The 15,960-nt window shown below is 43.2% G+C and overlaps 1 protein-coding gene across 1 annotated transcript in view; it reads left to right on the top strand.

Annotated features, from left to right (window-relative positions):
- The window catches only part of LOC119021080 (A disintegrin and metalloproteinase with thrombospondin motifs 9-like), a 46,716-nt gene that overhangs the window by 14,709 nt on the left and 16,047 nt on the right, over positions 1–15,960 (top strand). The window contains exons 19-29 of the mRNA XM_037101058.1: positions 844–970; positions 1,081–1,291; positions 1,415–1,579; positions 2,343–2,504; positions 3,484–3,603; positions 5,641–5,748; positions 5,832–5,999; positions 8,066–8,314; positions 9,556–9,717; positions 9,969–10,145; positions 15,774–15,944. Of these exons, the coding sequence (XP_036956953.1) occupies positions 844–970; positions 1,081–1,291; positions 1,415–1,579; positions 2,343–2,504; positions 3,484–3,603; positions 5,641–5,748; positions 5,832–5,999; positions 8,066–8,314; positions 9,556–9,717; positions 9,969–10,145; positions 15,774–15,944 (1,820 nt within the window). The remainder of the gene's footprint in view (positions 1–843; positions 971–1,080; positions 1,292–1,414; positions 1,580–2,342; positions 2,505–3,483; positions 3,604–5,640; positions 5,749–5,831; positions 6,000–8,065; positions 8,315–9,555; positions 9,718–9,968; positions 10,146–15,773; positions 15,945–15,960) is intronic.

Genomic DNA, 15,960 nt, shown 5'->3' with positions numbered 1-15,960 from the left:
TCCCTTTCTGGCATCACTCCGCACATGTCAGACTGTTTGGGCAGGCAGAGGCGGATTGCAGGTAAACTCGAAAACCTGCAATGTGTTATGACTCTATCCCTTTTCTGAGGAGTTCTTTATTCACTTTTTGACACGGCTCTGCTTGAACAACCAACAGTAAACATCAAACAGAAACCAATGAGTTCACAGAGCAGGGTAAACAGCTAACATGTAATGCCCTCAGCACCTTTTGATTTTCTGATTTATTCAGCTTCTTTGGCAGACTGAAACACACTAAGCCCTCACAGCGCTGAGCTGCAAAACTTGGTAACATGAGGTACTGATAGAGATTCTATTTCCTGGAGCCACATGCGGTTTAGATCTCTCTCCCCTACTGTATAGTTGGCACGCTGTTATTCGGTGCAGGGATGTCAACGCAAGAGCCGAAGTGAAACACACACACATTGCTGCTTGTATACCCTGCGACCCAATGATGATCTATGTTGTACTCAAGCCAGCCATTGCATTGACCCAGATAAGTACTTGAAAGACCGTACAGAAGCTGAGGTCAGGCAGGGGACGGTAGTGGGGTTTCATTTAAGGATGAAGTTATGAAAAACGTGCAATTTTGGTAACTCCTTTATGTCTCAAAGGGAGCAAAATACTTTCTTTTCATTTTCAAATCTAAATATGCAACAGATATCCTGTAACATACATGCACATAACAGGAGATAACAAAAAACAACAAAAGAAAAAATATGCGTGCTGTATGTCAGCTTTTGTTTGGTGCTTTAGAATCATAAGAGAGTTTTGACTTTGGATATATATCTGCTGTTCAAACTTGCATCATTCCTTTCTTCACAGGAGAGCGCAAGCGCAAGATTCTCTGCAGCAGAGAGTCAGACCGGGTGGTGGTGTCAGACCAGAGGTGTCACGGTACAGCTCGACCTGCTGTCATCACTGAGGCCTGCAACACTGAATGTGAACTCAGGTTTGTTTTACCAGTTTAACCAAGCTTTAGTACCTACTAGGACCAATCCAGTCTTTTTTCATTTCATTTAAAAAGGCTGACAAGGCTTTGACCTATTACAATTGATGCAGGTGGCATGTGGCTCGTAAGAGTGAGTGCACAGCCCAGTGTGGCCTGGGATATCGTACCCTGGAAATTTACTGTGCCAAAATAAGCCGCACAGATGGCAAGACGCAGAAGGTTGATGACCGCTACTGTAGTGGTCAGCACAAACCAGACGATAAGGAAGGTTGCCATGGAGACTGTAACCCGGGCGGCTGGGAGTACTCATCTTGGTCAGAGGTAAGATTGCGGTAGGAAGCCTGGGGTTTGTGTGTGAGCATAAGCCAGATGTTTGTCAAAGTTTATTGCAGGTCTTATACATGTGTTTACACTTGATGATGATCAAACATTTGTCCTGCACAGTGCTCCAAGAGCTGTGGCGGGGGCACCCGCCGTAGAGGGGCAGTGTGTCGAAAGGCAGCTGAGGCCGGTGGTGACGAGAGCAAATGCAGTCAAAGGGACAAGCTGACCGTCCAATCCTGCAATGAATTCCTCTGTCCACAATGGAAGACTGGCGACTGGTCTGAGGTCAGTTCAGCTCTAATTACATTCTCGTAATGTAATGGATCATATAAACGAAGTGGGCTGAATAAGAAGATGGCAGCACATGCACTGAATGTTCACATTAAAATACTTTCAAATTATATACATAGAGAAGACACTGAGAGGGTGATGTTGTCAGTGCTTCTGTTGAGGCCTACAGTTACATAAGGTTTGTGCATATACATTTATCAGTGGGAGAGACTTCCCAGTGTTTATGTAGCTAGGTTTGGTCAATGTAAAAGGAAACTGACTCTAGTGTCCATGCTGTAGTTTGAAGCCAGTAGTGATCTGGGTCAAATGTAAAATCCCAGTGCTTTGGGAGAGTTACTCCCCTCCGTCCACTATAGTGAGTGTTAGGAAATCTCTGATTGCAGGGTAAGATCAGACTTAACTGCTGTACAGTTTACACATTGTAGAGTGAGGTGCTTGCAAAGCTTTGGGCTGCATTCCAGGAATATTTCAGATCTCCCATGTGGTGCTGCTAAATACAAACACCTACACTACACTATAAACATATGCACTGTGTTCACACATAAATAAATACTCCTGCCCTGTCTTTTGGTCCCTTCCAACCACCATATGTTTTGTAATCTGTATATCCTGTTCTCCACAACGCAAAGTGATCTTCCTCTGTCATCCTGACAACTTGAATTCCAGCGGGCTCAGTAGCTGGGAACAACCAGTGCTCATGTACTGCACTGTACACATACTGTATTCACCTCTAAACCCTGAACTATTTTGCTTGCAGTGCCTTGTGACGTGCGGGAAAGGTTACAAGCACCGTCAGACGTGGTGTCAGTTTGGTGAGGACCGTTTAGACGACCGCTTCTGTGGCTCATCTAAACCTGAGTCAGTGCAGACGTGCCAGCAGCAGGAGTGTGCCTCTTGGCAGGTCGGACCCTGGGGACAGGTGAGTTGGCAACAATCGGTCATTGAAGGGTAGGGTACAAATTCAGGGGCAAATCTTCTTAATGCATGACTGTCTTATGTCTGTGTTTGATACAAATCTTCATATCAACACATTTTTTTTTCCCTAAAGCATAAAAGGTGCTATTCCAGCTTGACTCACAGCCACAACTTTCATTTATAATAAAAAGAAGTTTATCCAGTGGATGGGAAGCAGCACAGAGGCTGACATTTACAATTACCTTTGCTTTTCTGATGAATTCTTGCCAGATGTAAACCAAGGGGAGGACACAGATAAGCTAAGCTCATCATTTAGCACTGTCCCCTTTTCTCTCGCCTGGTTAGACAAGGAGCACATCCTGCCAAAATAAATAATCAAAAGCTATATAATCTGGGTAGGCGTGTTCTCCTACAAAAGCATTATATAGGGTTATGTACACAGTGTATAGTGTCCGTGTGTGTCTCTGTGTGTAGGCTCAGTCTCGTTTGTGTGTGTGCACAGAGAAGTGAAAAAATGTGAGATATTTGCCCCCCATCAGAGGATGTGTGCACGTTAAGGTATATTTGAAGTCGTTTAATGAAGCGTGGTCAAATGGTAGTTGAAGTTGCCGCCACACAAGTTTGACCCTGTTTCATTGGAGGCAGTGAGGCAGAAGAGAGTGTGGGCTAGTAGCCTCTGACTTGGCAACAGTGGAAAAAAAACAAGCGCAATGTATATGAGCAAAGGCTCCATTTGTATGTGATGTTTTGCTGCTGGAAACGAGGATCTTAGAGAGTTTGTGAGAGAAGTCGAACGGCAAAGGAGGCCTTTTTATTTGCTAAGCCTGGTTCACAGTTATTGAATTGTTTGTGTGTGTGGGTTGCTTGTTGGCTCAGATGAACTGTCTGTTTTTTGCTCCTTTTTCTTGCCTTCTTCTCCGTTTTCTCTTTGGCTCACTGTGACGTTCCCCCACCGCTCCTTTTTTTCCCCTCTTTGAACTCAGTGCACTACCTCGTGTGGGCCAGGCTACCAGATGCGAGCAGTGAAGTGTGTGGTTGGCTCTTATGGTGCGGTCATGGATGACACTGAATGTAATGCTGCCACCCGACCCACTGACACCCAGGTAAGGACATTTTCTCCCTTACCTCTCTTCTCCCCCTGTCTATCATCTTCCTTTTATCTCTCTGGAATGCTCGCTGTCTCTTTAGCACTTATTCATTGTGAGAGCACACTTTCAACTGATTCATTCTGCAAGGGAGAGAGTCCTTGTGCATGCACACCAACACTCCAAACACACACAGACAAAAACACACATTTCATTTCCACCTGGTCTCAATAAAGCTATGTTGTCTGATCTAGTCTGGTCTAGAGGGAAAGTCAGAAGGGGAGGTTTTACGGGCCTCACTATCCCCGCATAGAGACACACAATTCTCAGACTGAATCCCCCAAAAGAAAGCCTAAATGTTTCAGGATGACCTTACTGTTATTCCAGAATACTCTTATCTTCATTGTTTTAAAGACACTGAAGTCTGGCAGAAGTATTAAATCATCTTGAGGATGCCTTCACTTCAAAACATCCCTAAATGATGGCAGCTGTTACTGGAAACTTGATTGCAACCCTAAATAAAATGAGATTAAATATTACAAAATTCAATGAGTATTCTTAAATAGGGGTGGGTGTTATGGACCTAGAATCAACCATGTGCTCCTGCTCCAGGTGGTGGAATGATTGTTTAATTGGCTCAGTTTGTTATTCTAGTATTCCTGCACTTCTTACATATTACTGGGATTCGTTTTATTCGTATATTTCCATCATCATGCTTAAAAAAAACAAAACATCATATAAAAAATTAGACCTCTGTTATCTGAAACAATATTATAAGGCACACCTCATTCTTCAAATGACTAATACTAACTAGAAAAATTAGAAGAAAAAAAATATGATTTAAAAAATACAAATATGTAAATCAGTCCAGTTAAAAGGTGATTCAATTAAAAATATTTAGCTCCTCTACCCACAGGTTATTCAAATTGATAGTGTTAAAGTGTTTAATTTACTCAAGGTTACATGTCAAATTAGTTGTGTTGTTTAAATCTGTTTGTTCACACTACACACACACATACACACACACCTATCCTTTCCTATTTCGAGCTGAATGAGAGTTTTGTTTGCTCAGCGTGGGACGTAAAGCCATTTCAGAGGGCTGAGCATGCAGACTCAGGATGAGGCCCCCCTTTAGTCGCAGTGGCTCTTAATTCCGGTGCCTGGGCCGGCAGAGCCAGTGACCCTGAAGCAGTCGCCCCACCTCGTTGTGATTCTAACCAGCCAGCCATTAAGTGGGCCACCAGGCTGCTAGTCCCACCACCACCAGCCATCGAACAGGGCTTGGAAAAGGAGGGACAGATACATGGATGGAGGTCTGAGTACAAGGAAGGGAGAGTCTGAGGCAAGAGATGCTTTCCTCGATATTTCCACACATAGATTGGATAAGGGCTGACAGATATGAACACCCTTGTTATATAAGTTGTAGAAGATGTAAGTCATCACACAGTTTGTCATGTTTTATCAGCTTTAACACATAAAAATTTGAGTGTGCGTAGAGCTACTTTAAGTTGTACCGAGGGGACTATTTGCTTCAGTGAGGAGGCTAAGTGTGGAATGTGGAGCCTGCTTAGATCCTGGGCGACCTGATTAAGGCCTCATTCCAAGAGACCGGGGGTCAGAGGGCACCAGAGGGCATGGGGGGTGGAGGAGGGGGGAAAGGGCGGAAGGTGAGGGACAGGGGGGTGGATTAGGGGTGGAGTTTACGACCACGCCAGCATGGGTATTGGAGCCCTGAATACCACTCCACTATGACCTGTTATGACAGGGATCAGGGCTTTATGCTGCGTGGCTTACTGCCACAATCCATAGTTTGAACTGACGGGGGGGACCCTGTTAATGTTGTTTTGGTAAGGTGGGGGAAAGGGTTGATGGGAAACACTACTACTCTCAAATGCAAAACTGAAGGAATATAGTTTAAGTTGTTAATGACTGTCCCATGTCACAGGAGCTATCTCTGATATTCGTGGTATTTTGAGGTCAGGGACAGATGTTGTTACAGTATATTCATTTTGTTAATCACTGCATGAATGGGTGTATGTGTCCTCCCTCCCACAGGACTGTGAACTGGCCCAGTGTCCCAGCAGCCACCCTGTTCCCCCAGGGACCAAAGTCCCCTCCCACCAGGGCCACAAAACTCAGTGGCGGTTTGGTTCTTGGACCCAGGTTTGTTTCTCTGTCACATCTTCAGTTCTTGTGTCTTTTTGTTGGTTTGCAGCTTCTTAACGTTCTTCTCCTCTGCACAACAGTGTAGTGCCAGCTGTGGCAAAGGAACACGGATGCGCTACGTGAGTTGCCGTGACAACCAGGGTGGTGTGGCAGAGGAGTCGGCCTGCGCGCATCTACCAAAACCCCCCGCCAGAGAGGTGTGCTCAGTAGTGGCCTGCGGACAGTGGAAAGTGCTGGAGTGGACAGTGGTAAGACGACAAGCCCTTATCATAATTTATCCAGTAGTATCTAACACTATGTGTACATTATCTGAAAAAGAGAATATTAAACAGCTGCACTTAGACATATAAAAATTCACCCAGTTTTGGAGAGGTCAGTGGAAATTTAGTTTCCCCCGCATTGTCAATCTGATCTGCATCTCATTATACAGACAACAGCCAGCACTTTTGATCACTCTCAATTGTGTGTTGTCAATATTGCTATCCAGGTATTTTCTTCTTGCAACGTTTATTTCTTTCAGTGTATTCTGCATGATTTTTCACCTACACAGACAATTAGTGTCTACTCACACTATGTAGCTGTTTGTGTAAGCAAAGATGTGTAGACAGGGTGGCAGCTGTAAGGCAAGTGTGTATTGAGGCATGGAGGAGGGCTGGAATGAGGCTAGAGAAGGAGTGTGTGTCTGTGTGCGTGTGTATATGTATGTGTGCGCATGAGAGAGAGAGAGAGAGAGAGAGAGAGAGAGAATGAATTGAAGTTCCTGGAGTTATGAGATGCAAGGGGCTGCAGTGAGGGGCTCCAGTCTTGTTTACAGATGTTTCTCATCATAGTCCTGGTGATACAGTACAGCCAGACTGCAGGTCTGGTCACCATACACACACACACGTACCACCAAGCCAAAGACACTCATTGAAGTTAGTTCATCCTAAGGCCAAAAAAGATTTCAGAACAACAGACACACACACACACACACACACACACACAAAGCAGCCAAATCAAAACAGCCTTCTTAATCTTGCAGCGACAGAACACTCCAATATGACAGTTTTGTTATTGTTCCATAGTGTATAGTACATTATTCAACAGCCTCATTTAGTATCATATCATATACATGGACTTGTTGTATGTGAAGCCTTTCACCGTTTCTATAATCATGGGAAATCCATAACATTGTGACAAAGCAGTGTAAACCTCTGGACAGTGTAATCCCAGGTGAGATTTCAGAGCAGAGAGCTGTTGCATAAGTATGACAGATCATCTTATGCAAGACAGAAAGTAGACTCTGCTATGGAGGAGCTGTTTGAGACACCATTAGTGCCTGGCAGAAGTTCTGCCCTGTGGTATTTTCTGAAAAGAAAGAGGTGCACCTGGGTCCTTTACGGATATACTGCAAGGTCAGTCAGTGCCAGAACCAGGGCCATTTGTTTTATGCCTTGTTCAACTTGAATGAGAGCTGTATCGGCATCCTCAACACCAAGTCAAGCTGGTTTTAAATTGGTGTTAGACCTTGTCGAGGATGTGCCCCGTTGTTTTTGTTTGTGAAATTTCCGTGCAGTTTTATTGCCCAGCTGAGGAGCGAAGGGTTTCCGCTTTGGTGCCATCTGTATGTAGTTGACACAGTTCTGCTGGTTGGCTCTTGTTATGGCCTTCAGTAGGCCTTGGGGTAGGTTTCAAACAAAGTGTAAATGGGGTCAAACCTCCATTACTGTTAGTAATTGCTGCCCCAAAGTCAAAAGGCTTAAGTATCTTAGAGTCTAGATCTACAGTCGGATGTCTGCAGCAGCTGCAGGCATCATTGGTAGCTGAGCCTGAAGGTGAAGCCCCTCATTTATTAGTCTGGTTTCCCCTGTGGCCACAGACGTTGGACAGTGGTCGAAAATCCATCCATCCATCCATCATCTTCCACATATATCACTTTGTGTGTTGTAGATGAGTGGACACGTGTAGTGATGTATAGTGGTATTTAATGGCGGTGGCATTTAGAAGATATTCAGTTAAATACTGAGTGCCGTGGAGAGCAGAATGAGATTGATGGTTGCGAATTGCAGTAATTGTAGTAATTCACATCAAAATGTCACAGTTGTTACAAGATTCCATGTTCACCCTTTAATTTCAGAGTTGTCAAACCTCTGTAAAACGCAGTTGAAAGTGCCAGGGCTAATGACCAGTTGGTATGAATGGTTGCTCTTTACCCAGGTTTCTGCCTCACACCATGTTACCACTATTTCTTCAATTGTTGGTCAATGTTTGTTTGTATCCTGGCACATTAGTTTCATGACTGATCTCTGTATTCACTGTATGTGTGTGTTCTCAGTGCTCAGTAACCTGTGGCCAGGGGAAGACGACGCGGCAGGTACTGTGCGTCAACTTCAGTGACCAAGAGGTCAATGCTAATGAGTGTGACCCAGACGATCGTCCTACCACAGAGCAGGACTGTGCCATGTCTCAATGCCCGTCCCGCTCCAGTGATTCCCGACCTTTCCCGTCCCCACCAAACTCCAGCGCCAGGAACAACCTGCCCCGTAGCCAATCCCACCAATGGCGGACTGGACCCTGGGGCGCAGTGAGTTATACTACACACAGCAGCGTCACATCACTCGTCAGCAAACTATTTCTGTGGGACCTGACATTTGATATATTTCGCTCCATCATGTGCAACCAAACCTCCAACTCAAACAATAGATGTCTGGAGAACAGTTAAACAAGTGGGAGAATGAGTTGGCTGTTTTTGTAATGACCTGAGCATTAGGAAACCGCTTGTCCACAACAGGGATTATTCAAGGCCGTTCTTTTCACACACACACGCACACACACACTCACAATTGCACCATGTTAGCTTTGGTTTGTTAGTGAACTGACTGGAGTGACTTTTTTTCTGGCAATGCATTGTTCTAAGCTAAGCTTATCTTAGCTGTAGCTTTATGTATATATTTATAATACCAAATAAAACAAGGTACAGATCTGAATGAGCTTTAAAATGTCCAACTATTCTTTTAAAGTGTCCTTAGTTTATCACATTGCAGGTCCGTTGGGTGATTTAAGCACTGATGTAAAGTGCAGTCCACAGTATCTTCTTCACAGGAACCAGTTTTTTTCTTACCACAATGCATTTTGTAACCTGGTGCAGACAAACATTTGTGAAGTGAGGCTCAGTCCTCCAGGCCCTTCACTCTTTTTAACACAAGACCTTAGCCATTGTGATGTAACACCACGGGATAGCATGACCCAAAAGCCACAGGCTGCCTCCCACATGGATGTCTTTCTTTGTGTTGTTCAGCTGTTTTTTTGTTTTGTTTTTTTTTTTAAACTGGGTTAGTTATAATCCAAAAAAAATTTTGACCTTTAAATAATTCTGGGAGGTGATTAAAGCTATTTCTAGTCTCTTCCTTCCTCTGACCTGAGGATGTGTACTTTAATATAGCAGCAGACATGGTCAGTCTTTTGTCTTTGTATTGTTCTCTGAAGAGGAGTGGGTGATTTGTTTGCATACAAACCTCATAGTGGACACTGATTCATTACAACATGTTATGTGTGCATTTAACTTACTAGACACAATAATTTCAGTGCAGTATCTTAGTGGTTTTGTTTTTTTCACATCATCACAGGGTTTGTGATATATTATATAGCTGTTGTGATATGAGACTGGTAAAGTTAATTAATTTTCAGAATTAAAATCGTTGCAAAATCAGTTTAAGGCCATATTGTGTCTCAGTAAATTGTGTCTCACTTACATCTGATCACTGATCACATATTTTTAAGACCCACCTTTGACAGTCTGCACTCTATGCTCTCTTTTCTCAACAGTGCTCCAGCACATGTGCAGGAGGGTTCCAGCGGCGTGTAGTAGTGTGCCAGGATGAGAACGGGTACCCTGCCAACAGCTGTGAAGATCGCAACCGGCCCAGTGAGCAACGATCCTGTGAGTCAGGACCGTGTCCACAGTGGATCTACGGCAACTGGGGAGAGGTAAGCCAGACACCAGTTTGCTGCTGTTTACATCAGATTACAGCTTGCCTTGGCTGCGGTTGAGAGAGAAAACTGACACAGAAGTTGCTTTGTATGCAGCCTTGAATATGCATTATAAATCAGCTAAGTCTCGCATTCTTCATGCTCTACACAAGGCAGATCTATTTTCAAGTGAAAAAAATAGCGCTAGTGTTTCTTCTTCACATTCAAACCCATTTGTAAAACAAAACCTCTCCTCCTGCTGTCCTCAGTGCACCAAGCCATGTGGAGGTGGGATAAAGACGAGGCTGGTGGTGTGTCAGCGTCCAAACGGCGAGCGTTTCAATGATCTGAGCTGCGAGATCCATGACAAGCCACCAGATCGTGAGCAGTGCAATACTCAGCCGTGCCCGTCTAGCCCCCACTGGAGCACAGACCCATGGAGCTCGGTACGCTCATAAAAAATACTCTATACCTTGTTCTTCAACCTCACGTATTTTTCAAATACCTTTAGTCGTACACTTTCACAAACAGTCTTAAAAGGACAGGATGACTATGGTGCTTTTGCACTGGAGAAGTTACACTCCTGCTTCTCTACTTTTACTCTTAACCTCCTCCACTTCCTGCTCCCTCTCTGGTGCCTGCGATTGGTCAACATTTCCTCAAGACACTTGGAAAGTTCATTTCTGTTGCACTTAAATGGCAAAGATCCGCTCACTTGCAATATGCCAAAAAAAAGTACAACATCACAAAATACTTCAGTGACAGCTGTGACCATAAGAACATTTTTTTGTCAGTCCTAGTTACCATAAAACTGTTGTTGAGCCTTGTATTAGTATTTGAAAAATTCAGGATCACTTTGTATCACAATCAAAGTTAGTTTTGTAAAATATTGTTTTTAAAGATAATTTATTAAGATATTTTTTTCCTTTATATCTTTTGTATATAGCATTAACTTTAAAAAGTGATTTATTTTGTGTCTTAGCTCTTTGTATTCGCACATTTAGCCAGTCGTTGTTCATATGCAAATACTGATGAATGTTTTTGTATATCAGGAATATACAGTACGATGCCTTGTTCTTTTATTATCCAAAGAATGGCCCATAATCTCCAAATATATGGTGCTACACAATGTAGTTCATGTTCTGTTATGAACATTAAAGCACCAACATAGATAGGGCTGTGTACTATATATACATCTTTGTACTATATACATCTATGAAATGGCTATTGTATCAAGAATTCAATTTGTCTCAAGGCACATGTGTTTTTTTTTTAGAGAAGTTACTAATCTTATTTAGACACTTTATTTTACAGTTTATGAATTCACACTCTGCTATAAAACCAACAGTGGTGTTGCCCCAAAATGACAATGACACACTGAAGCATGAATATGTTGACTCAAAAGTTCCTGAAACGTCCAGTATCAGTAGTAAACACCAGCGAACAGCAGCTGTACCAGCACTGTAAAATAAAGTGTCTCGCCGAGTTTGTGGTAATTAGAACTAATAGCCATTGTATTCCAGTTTGGCAGAGGGTTTTGACCCAGATTTCCTTAGCGTGGCCAAAACATTAGGTTTAAATCTCTCTGCTCCAAAGGTGCTTTGATATGAGTGTATTTATATTGTGTTAGTTAATGTTTTCTTTGTACAGTAAGTACTTGGAGTGGCTAAATATGCTATGCTCAACAATACCTCACTTGGAACAAAACACAACTCAACTAGCCATTAAACTATGATAATCTACGCTACAGTGGTGCTTTGGCCAAACAAGGGAGATACAAGATATCAAAAATGAATCATCATATTGTTGGTCAGTTAGGTGTGTATTGTGGCACGTTGCTTTTTGGTGCTGCCTTTTCTGTACTTTTTATTTCCTCCATGAGCAGTTAGTGGATCGATCCGATTGGTCAGCCAAATGTATCACAGATTTGATGAAATAATGTTGAACTGTCTTCAAATGTCCATCAAACAACTTGCTCAACCTTTACGAGAATGGACTGTTAAAAATGTCATACTCTAAACATGTGATACCTGTGACCACAGGGGAAGTTAATAGTGTTTTGTATCCAGAGCTCTTACTCTGAGCCAACCTACTGTGTCTACCTCAGTCTCTGTTTTGATTGCCCCCCTGCCGTATCTTTCTCTCCCTTGCACTGGAGGGGTTTTGGCTGGCTAAGATTAAGCATGAGTTGTTGAGGCTACTCATTGCAGTTGATGGCCCTAAACACAGATCCAGGGTGTCTGTCATCTCCCACCTTGTAATGCTTACCATCCTGCTGTGGACAGTGAAAAACTGACCCAGAATCTGTGGTTAGGGGCAGCTTTTGCCTGCAGCCCACCCAGTTGACTCCTCCTGGTCATAAATGTCTGTACTGACATCACACCTTATTTTAAGGGCCTGTTAACACAGCAGTGAGTACATTTTCTACCACACATCATTTACTAATGAGAACAATCGTTTCGCAATGACTCCCACATGTGAGATTGTAATGCAGCTTAAAATAAAATCTAGGTTGAATCAGTGAAAGTATAACTCGGTATTAACACAGCACATCCTGGTATTCCTGATAAGTTTTATTTTTCAGTCTTAGCAGTTTGACTCCTTGCGGTCAACCTCTTGGTTCAAATAGCAGTACAGCTCAAACATCGTATCAACAGGCTCTTGAAATAAGTATTTTGTCTGTCTCTTATTCACAAATGGCAGTATTCTGTAGTCTGTGTTTCAAGAAGATTTCTGTACATTTATGTAATTACTTGTATTTATTGTTACTACATTATAATGTTATGTCAATATTTAATTTTTTATGGATTTGTTGGATTTTTGTTTATTTCCAGAAAAGGTTACGATTAAAGTGAAGTAGAGGTACTGTCAAAGGCTTTTTTTCATTCTTATTTGAACAAACCATTCTGGAAACACTTCGCATTAAAGCGGAATTCTTCCCAATTTACAATCTAGTGTCTCGTACTAACCAGCATGGCGTATACTGATGCATGAAGGAGCAATGGAGCAAGATGTGAGGTTAGGGAATGAGGGGATAACATTTGGAGGGCTTAAAAAGACATTTGCACTTGGATCTAAAATTTTGAAAGCCCAATGCCAAAACTAAGTACAATAGATACACAACACAGAACTTCCCTCAACAACAGAAGAAGTCTCTACTGATTTGACCAGCGAATGTTGGTGGCTGATACTTGCTTATGACCCATGTCAATATAAGAATAGGTATAAAAAAAATACCTATGGTATTAGTTATTGCAGAGGGTCTCAGATTGTTCATGTGTACCTACATGTGTGCGCTGGTGCATAACTTATTGGTACGCGGTACAAAAACCTACACTGTACATTGGAAAGAAGAACACAGCTTATTGTGGGCTGTGTGACTAACATGCTGTTAGCAGACCATGGTCTGTGTGAACTGAGAAAAATGAAAAACAAAAAACAACATTCAGCTTGCTGGCAGCTGGCTCAGACTGGCTGTCCAAAAATGTCATAAGCCAAGATAACTGACCCAAGTACCAACCTCAAACAACATGCATTACACCAATAGCCTCACTGCTCGCAACACTGTAGTCCTGCTGCTAAGCCCTGTATTGAAAGAGATCACCAGCTCCAGTTCTACAGTAATTACAGTGTGTTTGTGGAAAAGGAAGCATCTAATTTTATATTATATTATTACATTACACTACATTAAAAAGAGAGGCCGGGCAAATAGCTTATAAAGCAGTCCTCCCCGCCAGTCTATTCACTGGGCTGTTTTTCCTGAATGAAAAGGCACAAATCACTGAGCAATATCCTTGTTGTTTTATGTGGTCAGGGCCTCTGCTGACCTCTCTGAGCGACCATGCTTTTACCGCCTATATCAGGAGTTCAAAGCTCTCTCCATCAAGGTGAATCTTTGTCCCGCATGACAATACCTCGGTATACCTCCCAATGCATTTAGCGTGTTCAGTCACTCTTAATGCCTAATGCCCCGGCTCTTTCTGCGACGCCTGATGACGCATGCCAGCGCCAGCGCCCTTTGGCCCTCTCTGTCAGGCCCCTCTACTCTGGTTTAACGTGAGATGATGACAGTGCAGCGATGTGGGGGCCAAGGACGGTGACTCAAATAAACATGGGGGGCCGTCAGCAAAACAATGCAGTCGTGTATTGGCGGGTCAAGGGTCACGTTTGATCTGGGGAGGGGCCCCTTCCCGTATCATCCCATCAGCATAGACAGGCTTCTGGGAAATTGCTGTGATCCCGCAAAAACGAAAACGCAACAAAGTTGAATAGGATTCCTGAACGCTATGCTGACAGTAAAAAGTGCGTTGGGGGGGGTTTGATTCCACATGGTGCTGATGGATGCTGTGCCTCCCTGGACTTTTACAGCTAAAATTGGATGTCTTAGATAGCCTATACATTTCTCAATTTGCACCGTTAAAACATTTTGCATACATTTTTTGGTAGAAGCCCCTCATTCACCATGTTGCTAGTTATAACTCATGCTGCATTATTTATGTCTCCCAAAGAAGAACCACATGAAGTAATACAAGATGGTGGTCTACCCATTGGGAGCAACATGGCTCAGTGTCTTGCCAAAGGACGCTTCAATATGTGGGTCGAACCACCAACTGTGCGATTAGTGGATGACACACTCTTCCTCTGGCAAATAAAGTGGATGCAAATAAATAGGTTTATATAGTGTATTTATTACCTGATGAAGGAGGAATTGTGTGTATGAGCACTGATGTTTGTATCGGTGAACTGCGCTGGATAATTACAGAACCCTGGAGAACTTCTGGGCCAAGTTAATGAATCCTGCATGTGGGGTTCATACACTGATAGAACACATGGTGTTTTAATGTGACCCATTTGCATTTCTCAAGGTATTCTGAGGGCATAACACTGCAGTACAACGGCAAGAAAGTCCTTACAAAAAAGTTTATGAAGGTTTTGAGGAATGCCCTGACTTTCGAATAGAACAACACTCCAGAGGACTGCCTCTTTGTAAATGTTTTATGACTTGAGCCTTTTACTGGAGAGTCCAGCGTCACCTGTGATGACCCACTCACTTGCCTTAGTGCATCTAAAGAATCGTATATTGTGTTCTCTATCAGTGGTGGTATTTGAAACAGGGGAACTTTCAGTGATGAATCATGCACGGGATGCTCTGTCACATATGTCACATTCCACCACTCAGTGTTGTTATGACTTATTTTTTTCAATTGCTTTGTAAAAAAAACAAAAACAAATGTATCCATCGTTTTTTTTTTTTGTCTTTATTGATTAAATAAATGAACAACTCACTAACATGACTAACAACATGAGTTAATTCCAATGAATCAAACACATCAAAGATAAAATTTGGATGAGGAAGGTTGCCCGGATTCAAAAAGGGGAATAAGCATTTTATTAGCCCCTCCTTTCGTGATGCCCCCCCCCCCCCAAATGAATGAGGTGAGAGGTCACGGCATGTTCCTGTCTCGTACAGTCCCTCGCTGGTCAGGACAGCAGCACACGCTGGGCCGCGCACTCGTTCAACTCCGAGCCTGTCGCTTCCCATCCATCCCCACATGCAACGCCCCCTTTGATTATCTGAGAACAGTCCAGCCCTCCTCCACTCCCTCCTGTGAGAGAGTGTGTGTGTGTGTGTGTGTGTGTGTGTGTGTGTGTGCCTGTCACACCGAGTTAGACTTCCAGTAACTCGGTGAACCCGGAGGTGAAACAAACTGCTGCCGGAATGATGGGGCACGCTTTGCCATTGGACTAGCTAACCACGTGGAACTGTGTCTCACAAGTTCTTTTTTTTTTTTCGCGAGTCAAAAAAGCTCCACAAAAGACGTTTTCCTCCCCAGTAAATAATGAAACTGTTTTTAATTATAGCTGTGCAGTCATCTATTTTTTGTCATACAGATTCAGATTTAATTAAGCCTGGCATTTCACGAATTCTGTGCACTGTGAATCCCAATCAGAGCTGTTTGACTTTAATGCCGACGCCCCCCCAATAAAACCACATCAGTGTACCCACAGTTTTAACACAAAATACATACCTTTTGATTTCAACTGATCTCCTTCTCTCCTTTGACATCTTGCAGTGCTCTGCCGCCTGTGGGAGAGGGTTCAAGACCCGTAAAGTTACCTGTGTGACTGGGTCGGGCCGCCCCGTCCCTGAGGACAACTGCCAGTCACTTTCCCCTAAACCTTCGAAGCAGAGGCGCTGCCGAGGCGGACGGTGTCCCAAGTGGAAGACTGGCAGCTGGGGAGAGGTAGGACTCTTTGACC

This window comes from Acanthopagrus latus, chromosome 6, assembly GCF_904848185.1.
Source record: "Acanthopagrus latus isolate v.2019 chromosome 6, fAcaLat1.1, whole genome shotgun sequence".
NCBI lineage: Eukaryota > Metazoa > Chordata > Actinopteri > Spariformes > Sparidae > Acanthopagrus > Acanthopagrus latus.
Note: the sequence above shows the minus strand (reverse complement) of the source record. Positions and strands in the feature narration are given on the sequence as shown.